Genomic DNA, 16,696 nt, shown 5'->3' on the forward strand with positions numbered 1-16,696 from the left:
TAATCTGGGATGCCTAGAGCTGGGGCAGACAGGATAGCCTTTTTTAGATCTGATAGAGCTGATAGGTGTTCTGGTTCTAATTCTGGTTCAGGGACCGAATCCCTCGTTAGTGCTATAAGGGTTTTAGTAATTTCCCCATAGCAAGGAATCCATTGTCTACAAAACCCTGTTACTCCCAAAATTGCTCTCAACTGTTTCTTAGTGGTAGGAGCACTTAAATTTTGAATATTCTCAATTAGTTTGGGAGAAATAAAGCAAGCACCTGCAGTCAGGATGAACCCCAAATATTCTACTTTAGGGAGGCACCACTGAACCTTTTCCTTCAATATCTTATGCCCTCTTTTGTGCAATTCCAAAAGAAGGTGTTTGCTATCTTCCTGACATGTTTCCACATCTGTTGAAGCCAAGAGTAGATCATCTAAGTACTTGATTAATTTGCTGTTTTTAAATTTTATATTATCTGTATCTTGGCTCAGAATTTGCTCAAATAAGCTTGGGCTGTCTTTGTGGCAAATTGTGGCAAATGACTCCAGGAGTATTGATGGCCCTGCCAGGTGAAAGCAAAGATATGCCTTGAGTTTTCATATATGGATATGGAAAAGAAGGCTGAGCACAAGTCTACTACTGTAAAGTATGTAGCTGTGCTAGGAATAGAAGAAATAATAGCATTTATGTTGGAAACTATTGAGTGTCTCTTTATAACATGATTGTTCACAGCCCTCAAATCCTGCACGAATCTATAGAGGTGTTTGCCATCAGGCCCTCTTTTTGGTTTTTTAATGGGCAGGATGGGCTTGTTGTATTCAGATTTACAAGGGATTATTATTCCCTGTGCAATTAATGAGTTAATTACTGGGGTAATTCCCTCAATTGCCTCTTTTGAGAGGGGATACTGAGGAATGGAAGGAGGTGGGCTAGATTTAGTTTTTATCTGCACAGGATCAGCCGACTTAAGTAAGCCTACATCAGAAGAAGATGTAGCCCAAAGAGACTCCAGTATATCTTCAGGTATTGCAAAGGTGGAATGCTCTTTTTCCTCCTGATTCTCTGAGAAAATTACAGGAAGTAAATTTAAAGATTCCTCCGGTACTTCCAATGATAAGGAACCATCTAGGGAGCAAGTTATTGTGGCTCTGAGTTTGCATAGAAGGTCCCTCCCCAGCAAATTTAAAGGGGAGTCAGTCATCAAAAGGAAGGAATGTTGTACCTCTAGGGGTCCTACAGACACTATTCTAGGGGGGAGTCTTTTAACTTTTTGGGGTATTCCTGATACTGCCATTACATTATCTGAGCCAACAGAATAACATTGTAAATCAAGTGTTCTCTTTAATACAGACAAGGAAGTTCCAGTGTCTAATAGACGATCATAATAGGTGTTACCCACCTTTAAAGTAACATGGGGTTCATTAGTATGGGGGGGTAGTGGATAGGGACAACGGGTTAAGTAGGACATCAGGGTCTGGAAAATCAAAGGTTGTATCCTCTGATTATTGTGCCCCAGCCCTCCCCCAGACACCTTCATTGTGTTTAGGAAGTTCTTTGGGCACCCCCCTGAAAGGCACCCCCCTGAGGGGCATTAGCACCTCGAGTATTTTTTGGATGCACCAATTTTTATATATTGTTGTGGAGTTATTTCATTTGAGTTATCATTTTCCCAATATCTATTACTATAGTCATCATTCCTAAAGTTATGGCTTTCATTGTCATAATTATATTTATTTCTATAATTATCACTTCTGTAGTTGTTATTAAACTGTATATTCCTTCCTATAATCTTGAGAAAAGCTCTAGACTCTATCATATTGTGGCCCTTCTTCCCACAGAAGTGGCAGGTAATGGATTGATAATTAGATTTCTGGAGAGGGGCAAGTGTCATTGTTTCATTATCATGCCCACTTTCTAATTTAGATATCTTATCTTTTACACATCTCATTTCTTTATTCATTTCCTTTGTTTCCCTTTAAAACATATATATCTGTTTTTCGCAATTCTTCAAGGTCCATCTCTGACCATCTTCGACAATGTGTTCTAAAATAATTCTTAATTGCTTTGCAAGAGTTATTGACAAAGATTCTTCTAACTTGTCTTAAGCTATTCTCTTTAGTTAGGTCCCAATCCAGGTATCCATCCCCAAACTTGATTATTCTATCCATGAATCTGGAGGGTGTTTCTTCCTCCTTTTGTTTAATTTTTTCAAGTTCTATCCACTTATCTGTACTGTCTTCACATTCCCTCATTGCTATAAGCATGGCCTCTCTACAATGGTATAGTTGTAGATAATCCTCAGGGTTGTTAAAATCCCATTCGGGATCCTGAGATGGCCAATGTGCTGCATTACGCCCCTGGGTTTTGTTGACATGAGCAATTATTTTATTTTTCTCACGTTCAGTTAAAAAAGCCTGTAGCAAGTTCTCAATGTCCTTGTAAGACAGATTATACTAAAAATATATATATCTCCCATCTTTTTTGTTACTAGAAAGGGATCTTGTTCATATGTGGGGATATTTGTGTAAATTCATTTATTTCTTGGGGAGTAAACAGTATCCTGTGTCTTAATGTCACCACATCCCCATTCCATCTTATTTCAGGCACTTCTCTTAGAGGAAACAGGCCTCTAGTTGAATTTTGTACCTGTGGGTCAATTTGACTAGGACAAGTTTTTCTAGGAGGACGAGATCTCCTTTGGGCTGGAATTTGGTTTTCTGTAGGAGAGGGAACATGAGAAACTGGGATTGCAGGGGAAGGGTTTTGGGTATTAAATTCAGTCAAAATTTGCATTACACGAGAGAAGCAGTCTGTTAACTGAGCTATAGGGAAGGTGTATTTCATCTCTATTTCAGGGAAGGAAAATTCCTCATTCAAAGGTTCAGAAACAGGTCTGTTTCTGGTAGAGTGGATATTTGCCAATTGATCCTGTAAGAAACATTTTAGATCTTCTAATTGGGCTTGCATTTTATCCTCAATTTCTTTTTATTTTAGCATCTCTAAACACAGTATTGAGGACTACAAAAATGACATTACATATTAATATAAAAAATTGCAGGTATCCTGTATTCCTCAATGTCCCTAATTCTTCAACTGCCATATAAATGTAGAAGAATGTAGTATTCATTTATATGTGTGTGTGTGTGTGTGTGTGTGTGTGTGTGTGTGTGTGTGTGTGTGTATAATAATTATTTTTCTAGCGGTCTTCACAAAACACATGGGGAGCAGGACAAAGCCAAAAGTTTCTACAGGTTTTTCCACTCCTAATCCAGGCAGTTGTTCCCTAAGGGAAAGGAGATTTAGAAACAACTCTCCCAGCCAGGACTTTGGGTTGCTAAGATTTAAAACAGCTGTGTTCTATATAATTTAAGGAGAGAAGCCCAAAGCAGGAAAATGGGCTTTGTACTCTGGTGGTCCACCTGTTTTTGTTGCAAGAGATGAAGCAAGGGCTCCATTTTCCAGAGTTTCCTCACTGCTAATCAACAAGGGTCAGCTAACTATATTTAGCTATCTATCTAGCTATCAGAGTCACACAGCTGGGAAGTATCTGAGGTCAGATTTGAACCTAGGACCTTCTGTCTCTAGGCCTGGCTCTCAATCCTCTGTTCCACCTAGCTGCACTTTAAGATTAAAAGGAAAAAAAAACAAAACAAAACTGCTGATTCCTGTTTAAGGAGAAAAGAGAGAGTTTTTTTTTTAATACTCACCTGTTCTAGCAGCTGTGTCTTTAAGCTGAGTTAGCTGTTAAAAAGTACTTACTGAATGAGGAGAAAGTAGAGTGAAAGGCAAGAAAATTCAGGAAATTTATTGAGAGAACTCGTTAGACTTTCATGGTCAGCCAACTGAGATATTGAAATCACTTTAAAAAAAGACTGATATATATTAATTTAAGGTCGCCAAGGAATTCACTTATGTAATTCCTAAATGAAACACTCAAGTCAGCTGCCAAATTTTTATGGTGTTTTAATTACAAATAGGAGGAAGAAAGTATCAGAGGGAGAGAGAAAGAGAGACAGAGACAGAGACAGAAAGAGAGAGAGAGAGAGAGAGAGAGAGAGAGAGAGAGAAGGATAAGGGAGAGAAGGAAAGAAGTTTAAATACCAACTCTGGCTCAGGCTGAGCCAAAGTGGGCTTTAAGGCCCTGGATAGCCAAGGCTATCAGAGATAGTCTAAAGGGATCAGTCCTTATCACTCACATGACCAATCTGAAGGAAACCAGTCCAAGGGCTCCTCCAACTCCAAGCACCAACCTCCAACTGCCTCTAGCCCTCCTCACAGGAAGTCCTAAGAACTCCAGAGGCTGTTCTCTACCTCACTTCCTGCATCTCACATGTGCCAATGGTGGCTCTAGTTTGACCTAGGACCGCCCAGAGGTCTGTCCTTTTTTTTGCACATGTCTGTTGAAAGCCATATTCTCAAATAATTAAATCTTGAGTTTGCTGCAGCCCTTCCTAATCTTGTTACACTGAATAGGGTGGAGATTGTAGTTTCCAAGACCTGATTCTGTTATTCCAAGTATCTCTATTGTTATTGATCAGGAAATAGTTAAATCAGATCTTCTAAAGAATGGTCTGAATAGGGTGGAGTAGTTTTGAAATTCACACTTAGGAGACAAAATTATTCCTAGGAAGGAGGAATTATTTGTAGAAAGTGGCTAAAACTCTCACAATTCTTTATTATGCTACTAGGCATATATTCCCCAAAGAGATCAATGATAAAAAAAAGACTCTATGTATACTAAAATATTTATAACATTTGTGATAGTAAAGAATTGGGAACACAGTAGACACCCATTAATTGGAGTATGATTACACAAATTGTAATATGTAATATTATATAATTAAATATTACTCTCCCCTCTTCATTTGCTTCCTTCAAATCTTTACTAAGTCAAAATTTTTATAGGAAGCCTTTCTGAAGCTCTATTATATATAGTCCTTTAATTATTTCCTTTATATAGGTATTTATTATTTTTTCTTATTGTCTCCCCTATTAGATTGTGACCTCTTTGAGGATAGGAACTGTCTTTTGTGTCTTTTCATATCTTAGGTATTTAGCATAGTTCCTTGGCACATAGTAGGAGCTTAATAAATGTTTAATGACTGATTGATTCTTCAGTAAGAAACAGTGGATATGATGATTAAGGAGAACCACATAGAAATACGTATATGAATTGATGCAAAGTAAAGTAAATGGAAACAGGAAAACTATTTACACAACTACAACAGTGTAAATGGGGAAAAAAACCCAAAACAATTAAAACTGAATGCTGAAAAAGAACTAATCTAAGTGACCAAAGAGATATGAAAAGTGAGGTGAGGACTTCATGGTTAGGACCATATGTGTGGAACACTATAGTAATGTCAAACCTTTCAGATGTGTCAGTTTTGCTAACCATTTTCTCTCTTCTTTTTTATTTTTTAAGTTGGGAGGAGAGGAATATATCGTCAAATGTAAGTGATAAAAACAAAATATAATAAAAATTTATTTTGAAAAAAAAAATCAAAGAGTCAGGCTGGAACAAGAGGTAGGTAGGTTATGTAAGTAAAACTGAGAGCTAATAATGGATGATCAATGTTCCACTGGTACCACTGGTATTATCAAGAGATCAAGAGGAAAGTGCTCAAAATTTCTGGCACTCTGTGTAGAAGATTTATTTAACATGTATGAGTTCCACAGAATGAGAAGGCATAGATGGATTGCCGTCCAAATGTTGTAGGCAATACCCACATAAATGAAGAAACTGTCAAATTTTGAAACCTTCAAAAGTCTTCAGAATTAGTGTTCTATGTTAGCTATTTTTATGGAAAACTTGAACTTACTGTGCTTCAAATCAGTTCAAGAAATTTTATGACAGGAAACTGGATTTCTTGCAAAACTTCTTCTTTCACACTTCTGATATCTTTTTAAAAAAGCTATTTCCAATGCATGGAACCATGGTGGCTACCCACCTCCCATATTTAAAACCCAACTGAAATGCCACCTCTCCCAGAAAGCCTTTCCTAATCATCTCAGTCCTTAATGAACTTTTTTCCTTTCTTGGTACATGACATAGCAGTAAGCTTGAAACTTTCTGATTCAGTACTTCTCCAAGGATCAGGATGGCAACCAACCCATGTCTTTTCACCTTGTCTACTTCTTTCCATAAATTTCTCCAGTGAAGATCTTTCCAACTCGCTCAGGGTCTTTTCTCTGTTTCTTCTCTCCATACCATGTATAATTTTGCATTAAAGGCATCTATCTATGTATTCATTTAGGGCAACCTGCCTGCTTAGGCCTTCAGCTTCTAGGACATTTGGGGGAATTCTCATAACTAGCATTTTAAACCTGTAAAGCATTTCACATATGTTAAATCTGTTAAAACTCTACTAGATTGTAAGTTCACTGAGGTCAGGGATTTCGTTTTGCTTCTTTTTGTATCCTCAGCACTAAGCACAGTGACTGACAAATAGTAGGCACTTAATAAACGTTTATTGGAATTGAATCTGATTCACACAATCAGCCCAGTGAAGTAAGAGCTATTTATCTCCGTTTTATGGAGGAAAAAACTGAGGCTTAAGTTATGGGTTGGATCCCACGTTGACAGTGTCTGAGGCAGAAACTAGTTTTGCATCTCCCCCGGGCCTTCGGGGGACTTAATGACTGTGGAATTGAGGACCAAGGTTAATCCATCGGGGGATTACATCCAGGTCGCCCCGTCAACGAGTCCCATTAGACAGGAAGGGCCGGGAGGGATCGCTCGAGCCCCTCCGAGCCTAGGATGGTGCCGTCGACTAGCACGGAGACTTGAGCGGTTTGCCACGGCAGAGGCGGGACGAGAGAGGGCGGCGCGTTTCTCTTTCTCTAGACCTGGGCAAGCAGGCAGACGGGATTCGAGGGTCCTCAGCTCATCAATAAATGTGGATCTGGAAGAACCAGGGCCTCCTCTTCACAAACCACGTCACCTCATTTCTCGGTCGGGACTGCGCCCCGCCAGCTGCTTCCCTGGCGCTCATTCCCGCCCTGCCGAGAAACAAGTCCAGGACTCCGGGAAGGGACGCAAAGGCATCGGCGAGTGGCTTCTCGCGAGAACATGTCTTTTCCTCCTCCTCCTCCTCTTTTTCCCTCCCCCTCCAGTATTCCTAACCTTCCTCTGGTTCCCGGCACGAGCAGGTTCCATATTGGGTAAAATCTCGGTTCGCGAAGGACCTCCCCTTCGACCCACCCCACGCGAGGTTCTCGCGAGATCACGTCCAGGAGTTCCCGTCTGCGGGGGGGAGGGGAGGAGCTCGCAGTTTTGCAGGAGCTGGAGCCGCAGCTGGCGCGGGATCTGCCGTCCGAGTCAGATCTGTTGCCGCTGCTGCAGCCACCACCGTCAGGCAAAGAAACCCAGCGCTTTCGTCCCTTCTCCAGCCTTCGTGCAGTGGAGGGTAACAGCAGGAAGGCGGCCGCAGTCCCAGGGCCTTGGTGCGAGAAGCCACCCTTGCCTGTGACTAGGGCCCCTGGGGGTGGGCAGAGTCGCCGCGCGCCCCAGGCTGACAGCGACTGCGAGAGCAGGGATTAGCGGGGATTGGGGGAGCCGTCGCGGCAGCGGCAGCACCTGCGGGTCACCGGGAGGCTGCGGGGGAGCCTCACCCGGGCGGGCGGAGGCGCTGGCCGGCTTTCTGCTGGGCTCCCTCCCCTTCGCTGCAGCCGTCGGTGGAAGATGTCTCAGGAGAGGCCTAAGTTCTACCGGCAGGAGCTGAACAAGACCATCTGGGAGGTGCCCGAGCGCTACCAGAACCTGTCCCCAGTAGGTTCGGGCGCCTATGGGTCCGTATGGTGAGTATCCCAAGCTGGAGGGTGGGACGGGGCCGGAGTTTCCAGACTGCCTCCCAGGCGCTCAGGGATGCACCAAGCGGCAGGAATTCCCCCCCGACAGGGTATTTCTCCCTCTCGCATACCCTCTCCTGCACATCCATGTCCCCTTCTTGCACAGCCGAGCAAGGTTATGACAACTCGTGTTTGCACGTACATAAAGCAAATTGCATTAGTAGGTTGGACACCACACTGCCCCGCTTGCCTCCTCCGGGGAACTCTCGCTTCAGCCCCCCTCCCCCCACCCGGTAGGACTGCGGGGAAGGTGGGAATGGGAGAGCAACTTATTGAGGAAGTCCCACAAGCGGCATGCAGGCTCTGCTCTTTATTGATCTCTAGCTTCAGCGAGTGTCCCTGCCCGTTTCCCACCCGCCCCCGCTGTGTGTCAGATTGGCACGAGTTATAGACAGGCTAAACATGGGGAAGCTGCCTAAGAATGGAAGAATTATTAAGACGTGTTGTTGGGTTTGTGCCCGACAGGACCAAAAACAAAAATTGGATATAGGCTTTTTTGCAAACATCTGTTGATCAGATAAATCGAGTTTTCACAAATAGACATATTTGACTAAGTTTCACTTGTTAGCAACCTTTTGTGCATGACAATTTTAATACATCTCTGAAAGCCATATAGTTTTAGTGTTGACTGCACCTGAGCTGGTTAGAAGCTAATTTTTTCCCCTTTTTAATGAAAAGAAGGCATATTAACTGTAGGGTAATTGCAAGCATTTTAAAAATTCAAACATTATAACGTTCTTGAAAAAAAAAATTCATTTAACTCTGGGAAATGGGCCCAGTGTGACATCCCTAAAATGAAAAATGGCCATCCACAGTGACATGAGTTACAGTTTTGCTCCATATCTTGGTACAGTTATTAGTGTATACAGAACTATCCACATTTACTGCTAAGAAAACAGGTGCAGAATGGTTTGCATCAAGGAAACAAGAAAATGGAGAAGTTTGAAAGAGGTCAGTGGCTTTGATGTAAATGTGTAAAGAATATGCTATAATAATTTCTTATTTGGCATACTTAAATTTTTGGATTTGGATTTTTAGAATTGGAAGGGACTTCTGAAGTTGTTTAAATTCAGCCTTTCACCAAAATCAAAGCTTCTTCTTCAATATTTCCAACAAATGTTTATTCTCTCTCAGTTCAAACATTTCCCTTCATAGCTAACCATTATCTTTCATTTTAATTATGTTTCTAGCTAATGAAAGCCAAAATTTTATACCATAAGATGAATTGTGGACTTGAAATTTGTCATAATTTTGGCCTGGGATGTTAATAGGCAATGATTCTGGGTTTTTTTTCGCGTTATGTACATATATGATTTAAATTTTTTTTGATGAAATAATTTCATGTTAGGCAAATAATTTCTGTTTTTAGGAAATGTTCATCTTTGGCACACTCCTTCAACATGATTCCTGTGTTCCTTAGAGTCACATCGTGAATTTCCTGTTTGGTAGAATTTGCTCTGAAACTGAGATTGTGCAATTGCATCCAACAACAGATCATATTGCATTTTCAAGCTCAGACTGTTTGATATATGTAGAGATTGTACAATATTCTACATCTTTTTTGCATTCTTTCCAAATGAAAATTTTCATTTTACACAATGAATTAAAACAATCTCTTTTCTGAAAACGTTTATATTTACCCATTTAAAATTTTTTTAGTGTGAATAATGCCTCTTTCCTGGGTCATTTGGTCCATCTTAAATGAATTGATCTTAATGAGTTTGATTTTTGTTCCCAACCAACATTATTTATTGAGTGATTTTATACACAATGAACTAGTTTTATTGAACAGAAGAATCTATCTGATAGAATTGTTCTTGAATGTGGCTTCTTTTCTGAACATTAACGGTTCTGCATGAAGTAAACTGTCCAGTGATTGAGAAAGACAAATTGATTTACAGATCTAGACAACTCCCATGAAAATAAATTTTAGGCACTATTTAAATTCCTTAGTGCTGATATTTTATTCTTGAAGTATTTAAGTTTCTGCTGAGAATTGGAAATTATTTTCTCATCTAGTTTTTCTTCATAACAGCATTTGTTTTTTAATAGGTTTTATTCTATAACTAGAGTATATTATTTGGTTTGGTGTTAACTACTACAGCCAATGATTAGCTTAATTTATGAGCTGTGCCTTTAAAGTAAAATGATTAAAACATACATTCAAAGAGTTTCAGAGCAAGCTCTTCAAAACTTTGACAGTCTGTATGCTCTTGCAACGCATTTGGAGCTCTTCTTTGGAAATTATCCATCAGAATACATTCTTGTGAATATTTTCAGCTGTATCAAATTTTCATCCTTTGAGAATACTAACTACAACTTTTTCATTTGTAGATAAGTTTCTGGTGAGTAATGTGAGTAACCTGGGAGATAACTATTTTTGGTTAAAAAAGCTTTGTATAACTATAAAGCATTGAAGCTTTTTTTTTTTTTGTGGTTCTTAAATTGACTAAAGGCAGTTTGAAAAACTCCAGTAATGTTTTGAGCATTGACAGAAACATTGAAATAACTGTGGATTCCCTGGGTGACTATTTCGAAGATTCATATAAATGCAAAAAATTATTGAATGATGGGGTTTTTTTTTGTCTAGTTACTTTTCAGTCACATTGTGGATTTCTTAGAATAAAGATTTCTTCATATAAAAAAGCAAATAGCAATCTGCATAGGAATAAAAGATTATAAATCAAAGATCCAAGAATCAAACTCAGGAAGGAGAATTTTATTTGGGGTTTTATAGAGATATTTCCATTTTGAAAGTTAAAGGGAACTGACTTGCCATTTTAAGGAACTTTATGCATTGTCTGTATGGGGAAATGAAGCAAAATTGTTAAGAATGTGTTGTTGCAAAGCATTGATTTTGTGGTTTTGGGACAGAAGGGGAGAATCTTAGTGGTGAATTTAAGGAAATATAAACAGGAACTCAAATTCCTTTTCTTTAGTGCACAACTTTTCAGATCTCTTGTGGTATAATTGAGATTGATAAACTAGGCAGTAGGTAGCTCATATTTGCAAAATAGAATCTATAGTTGGTAATGCACTTGGAGATATATTTATGTAGCTTAGAGCATAAGCAAGATTCTGGCAAAAAAACAATATACAGATCTCTTAAAAGAAGGATGTTTAATTATGATATTCTAGTCTGTTTATCTGATGTTGGTGCAACAACAGTTAATAGGAGATTTATTTGAATTTTTTCAGTAGACCTCATGAATGTGCACTGAACAGTACGCGTATTCTTAACTAAGTTCTCTTTGAAACCAATGGGAAAATGCTGGAGCAAAGTTATGGATGCAGTTGGTGGCAGTAAGGCATTAGTGGGAAATACTTGTTTTATGTAAGTGTAATACCTATAAGGTATCCCTTGTTCTATGGAATAGATATGATACAGATCAGACATGTTGTGTGTAAAGTGAAATTCTTTTAAAATGTTAAGAGCTGATTATGCCAACAGTGTTTTAAAACATGAGGTAGGGTCATAGATATAGAGGTGAAAGGGACCTAAATGTCATCCCATTTAGCCAATTTACTTTATAGATGAGGAAACTGAGGTCCATGGAAATTAAGGGACTTGTCCCAGGTCAAAGAGCTGAGATTCAAACCCAGTCAAAAACTGCCTTGCCTTCCTAAGCTGTGTATGCCTATTTCACATCTGTGAGCCCTATATACAGAGAATTCAGGTTCTAGACACACTTCTACTTCCCTCTTTCCTTTTTGCATGTATATGTTGCTCTCCCCTTCTACTTTTCTCCCTCTCTTCTATTTCTTTTCTTCTCCTTTTCCCTCTCTTTTTTATCCCTGAAGGAAAGGATAGGGGGCTGGCTTCTTAGTGGTACTGTGGTTGAATCATTTCTGTTTGAGCTTCAACAGCTGAGCCTCAGCAGTTGTGGTGTGTCTTCCTGTATCTCATATGCAGTATGATCCCAAGATGTCCCTCTGTGAGGAGAGAGGTTGCTTGCTGTTCTCAAGCTTGGTCCCTTCTAATAAAATTGTGATAGGAGCAAGCCAGTCTCATCCTTTCTACTTCAGACAGAATTGGGGAAAGATTAGGTCACTATTTGTTATTTTTCAATTCAGTCTTGTCCCACTCTTTATGACTGACCCCATGGATGATACTCTTTCAGGTCTTTCTGTTCTTCACACTATCCAAAATGATGTTCATTGTTTCCATGACATTATCTATCTATCTCATCCTCTGCTATCCCCTTCAATCTTTCTCACCATCAAGGTCTTTTCTATTGAGTCCTGTCTTCTCATTATGTGCCCAAAGGATTTAAGCTTCAGTTTCAGGATTTGACCTACTAATGAATAGTCAGGATTAGTTTCTTAAGTATCAATTGATTTGATCTCCTTGCTGACCAAGGGCCTCTCAAGAGTCTTCTCCAGCACCACAATTTGGAAGTATTTATTCTGTGTTGCTCTGCTTTCCTTATAGTCCAACTCATAACCAAACATCACTAACTGGAAAAACCTTAGCTTTGACTATATACTCGCCTTTTTTGGCAAGATGATGTTTGTGCTGTTTAGTATGCTGTTCAGATTTTCCATACCTTTTCTTTGGAGCAAGCAGATTTCATACTCATCAAGAGACTTAATTCTTCACTTTCTGTCATCAGAGTGGTATCACCTACACATCTAAGATTGTTGATATTTGTCTAAGCAAACTTAATTTCTGGCTTTTGATTGGTACAGCCTGGGATTTTGCATGATATAGTCTGCATATAAGTTAAATAAATAAGGTGACAATATACAGCCTTGATAACTCCTTTCCCAATCTTGAACCAGTTGATGTTCCATATTCAATTCTGTTGCTTCTTGACCTGCATACAAGTTCCTCAGGAGACAAGTAAAATAGTCTGGTACAATCCTCTTTGAGGATTGGCCACAATTTGTTGTGATCCACCCTATCAAAAGGTTTTAGTACAATCAATAAAGCAAAAGGTCATCATTTCTACTCAACAAGTTACCATTATTATGATTATTGTTACCATTATAATGATTATACCATTATTATTATTATGTCTGAAGTTAATCTTCTCTCAGATTGATAAATCAGAACTGAAACTTAATGTCAAAGACCTGAATCTTTTTTTCTGATCTTACATCATTACAAATGGAAGTAATGGCCAAGTTTATGAATTCTGTGTTTAGATTTATATAAAGATGAAAATATTTTGATACTTCTTTGGATCTGTGATCACATCAATATGGGTATTTATAATGTGTAATAAAAGTTAATAATATGTTTGTCAAAGTGATTTTCCTCAAGGGCAGATCTGACCCTGTTATTCTCTTCTTTCCTTTCCCCACAAAGACACTAGGTCAGCTCCAATAGCCTCCTGTGATACCTGGGATTGAATATAAAGTTCTCTTTTATTTAAAGCTCTTCACAATATGGCTTCTTCCTTTTTTTCCATTTGTTCCTTTATTTCTCTCCATACACTTGACAGTTCAGCCATACTGGCATAACTATTCTTCCTCACACACAACATTTAATGCTCTGTTCCCACACCCCATGACTGGAATGTCTTCCCCTTCTCAACTCCAGAATCCCTGCTTTCTTTTAAGATTCAACTTAAATAATAACTTTTGCAGGAGGTCATTCTTGGTGCCTTCTCCCATCCTTGAACCCAGGTACTAGTGCTTTTCCCTCTAAAGTTACCTTCCATCTAGTCTGTATCTTATAAATGTCTCCTTTTCCCATGAAAGCTCCCTGAGGGTACAGACTATTTTTGTTTTTTTCCTTTCTATCCTCAGTGCTTAGCATTATATACCTGATATATAATAAACACTTAACAAATGCATCTTCTTATACTGTAGAATTTGGAATAAGGATGGTTTATTCTGAACCTAAATGGCTCAGAGATGCTATAACAGATGTCCAGTGACTGTTATAAAAAGAATTTTCCTTTGTGGGTTTGGGCTCAAGAAGGAGCAAGGAGTCTGAGAAAATGGGTGAAGAATAAAGGACACAGACAAGTCAAATCTTTAGCAAGGGAAGGCATGAATCCCGGAGAACATTTTCCTTGGAAAGATAATTAAAGGAAAATGTGAGAAATATGCTGACACGTGGAAGTAAGAATTCCGAGATAGAAAACACGGGCCAAGAGTGGCCTTAGGAAAGATAAAGAGAAAGACAGTAGTGAGAACTTCAAGGTTGCAGGAAACAAGAGGAGGGACCAGGTTTTATTGTGGATCCTGAGGATGAATGAATATGTAACAAAGCATAGTTGATTCTCATTGGTAGCATAGATAATGACAAGATCAGAGTAGGTGGGGATTCACCTGACCTGTGCTTTTCAGAGGAATGAGGTTTGACCAGGTGAGGGCAAAGCTTTTGTGGCTTAGGCCCAGGAATTCTCTTGCCCTTAGAACTGCCTATACATTGATCATTAACTGCTCTGATCAAGTTTTAAATACATCAACCGTACTTCCATGCCTGGTATGCTACAGATGCTAAAAGGACACTATTAGAAAATGGGTTCCCATTTCATAAACTATATAGCAAGTCTCCAGTGTATTACTGCTTTATTTTAAAAGTTTTATTGACATAGTTTTTAAAAAGCAACAAACAAGTTTGTTCAGTTTTATTAGACTCTAAGTGACTCTATTTGGGATTTTTCTTGGTAAAAATACTGGAGTGGTTTGCAATTTACTTCTCCAGTTTATTTTACAAATGAGAAAATTGAGGCAAACAGGGTTAAAGTGACTTGCCCCAGGTTACACTGCTAGGAAGTGGTGGGGCCTAATTTGAACTCAGGAATATGAATCTTCCTGAAACAAAGCTTTATCCACTGGGCAACCTAGCTGCTCTGATACAGTTTTTTTAAACCCCATCACAGTTTTTACCAGTATCCCTCTCCCTTCCAGAGAGCTATCTGATATAGCAAATAATATTTTCAAAGACAAAAGATAAATCAGCATAACTCAATACATTGAAAAAGCCTGAAAATATGTGCAACACATATTTTTGTGTCTTTATAGCACTTCTTTATAATTTTGCAAGGTTTATTTTTGACTATTTCGTGGTTGTTCTTTCTACATTGTTGTAGTCACTGTGTGATTGATTCTGCTTACTTTACTCTGCATCAGTTCATATAAGTTTACTTGTTTCTGTATTTGTCATTTCATATGCAAAGTAATACTCCATTACATTCTTATTACCTCATTTGTTTAGCCATTTCCCTGTCAACTGACATCTACTTTGTTTCTATTTCTTTGCTATTTCTGGGTACCTTAAAGTATTTTAGTGTATTAAGTGTTTCCAAGTTCTTTCTCCTTAAATTGGCCAATTGCAGTAATACCCCTCAGCCATTCTAACAGCTACAGATATTTGAGGAAGTTTGCAGTGTGTTTTGCTGCTTTTTAACTTACCATCGCTTCTGCTAAATAGTGCTTCTTCACATTTCCTAAATGGATTAAGTACTAAGTATATGATGATAATAACACCTGGATTTTTTTAAAGCTCTTTAAGTTTACAAAGTGCTTTAGAGCCACCCTGCCTGGCAGACAGTGACTTGCCTCCAGTTACTTAACTACTAAGTGACTGAAGCTGTATTTGAATTCATGTCTTCCTGACTCTAGATCCATAGTTCTATCCACTGTACTTCTGTTCCTCCAAATGGATCAATACCCTAATTTTTAAGAATTTACAGTGGGAGAGGAAGACATAGATAATGAGGATAGAAATCTTAAATATGTGACATTGGCCCCTCTAAATTCAGAGTGGCTTGGCTATAGAAAGTGGGACACTACTCCAGAGCATAGTAACTTTGAACCATCACTTTACCTTGGCCCTGGTCCTCTTGGACATTCCAGCCGAAGGTGAAAAATAAGATTCTTAGTTGGACTTTTTTCTGTTCCCATTCCTCCCCTCTTTTCTATTTTTATTTCTAGCTATGATGTTGCCTGCTTAAGACCACTTGTCTAGCTGTTTTGGACCATCAGTTCTTGTTGGGAGCCTACCCTCCTTTGAGAGCCAGCTCCTTCCCTGGGTTAGTGGGTTAATTTATCTTTTCCAGGTTTTAAGAAGGAGAAAGGAATCTATGACATGCATAGACATTTTCGATGACATGCATCTCAGGGCCAGAAGCTGCCCACCCACAGCTATGGCTGTGGATATGGGGGAGGGGGGGGTGACGGCAACCAGCAAAGCGCACCTTTCATCTGGGACACATGGGGCTCCCATGGGGATGGGGAGGAGGACAGTAGGCAGTTAATATCAAAACCAACAAAAGAAACAGATTGACAGAAGAAGTTAGTAGCACTTGCTTGGGCTTGAAGTGTACAAAATACTAAACATCAATTGAAGATTTAACCTATGAAATTTAGCAACAAAAAAGTCACTAGTAGGCAGGTTAGTTAAAAAAAAGTCCCCCTCCCCCTCACTTATCTTAGTTCACAGCACCCCACACTTGTTAAATAATGTCAAGACTAACAAAAGAAACCAAATGACAGATGAACAAAGAAGTCTCTAAGCAGTTAAGTTAAATAATTAGTTTTTGGTTTATTGAATGCAGTTATACAATTATACATTTTTGTTATTTACATTATAAATATCACGCAATTATGGGTTTTTTTCTTGAAGTGACACACCACCTGAGTATGCTATGGTTTTTTGGAGAATTTACACACCAAGCTCAAAAGGTTGCTCATCACTAACTTAGATGAGGAGTGGAATTTCTGCATTGGTCCTGGAGCAATTTGCAAAAGAAAAGAGTTTAAATGTTAGTTGAACTATCTGTTAGATGCTTCTTTATGCCCTTCCAGTTTTTTTTCCTTTCCCCTCAGCCTTTCATTGGTCTGCTGTCTGTCTTCTCCCTTAGTTAAAGCGATTTCCCCAACATTAGCTCTTACTCAGTCT

The 16,696-nt window shown here is 39.0% G+C and overlaps 2 protein-coding genes across 4 annotated transcripts in view; one reads left to right on the plus strand and one right to left on the minus strand.

Moving 5' to 3' along the window:
• SLC26A8 (solute carrier family 26 member 8) overlaps positions 1–4,229 on the minus strand; it is a 227,765-nt gene extending 223,536 nt beyond the window's left edge. Inside the window, exon 1 of one of the 2 annotated variants that reach the window (XM_056818124.1) lies at positions 4,182–4,229. The gene's annotated coding sequence lies outside the window, so the exon portion shown is untranslated. The remainder of the gene's footprint in view (positions 1–4,181) is intronic. The other variant, XM_056818123.1, reaches the window with a different exon arrangement.
• Positions 4,230–6,914: 2,685 nt separating this feature from the next.
• The window catches only part of MAPK14 (mitogen-activated protein kinase 14), a 94,210-nt gene continuing 84,428 nt past the window's right edge, over positions 6,915–16,696 (plus strand). The window contains exon 1 of one of the 2 annotated variants that reach the window (XM_001369904.3): positions 6,915–7,785. In XM_001369904.3, the coding sequence (XP_001369941.1) occupies positions 7,670–7,785 (116 nt within the window). In that variant the 5' untranslated portion in view covers positions 6,915–7,669. The remainder of the gene's footprint in view (positions 7,786–16,696) is intronic. The other variant, XM_001369934.3, reaches the window with a different exon arrangement.

The sequence above is a fragment of the Monodelphis domestica genome, chromosome 2 (genome assembly GCF_027887165.1).
Source record: "Monodelphis domestica isolate mMonDom1 chromosome 2, mMonDom1.pri, whole genome shotgun sequence".
Lineage (NCBI taxonomy): Eukaryota > Metazoa > Chordata > Mammalia > Didelphimorphia > Didelphidae > Monodelphis > Monodelphis domestica.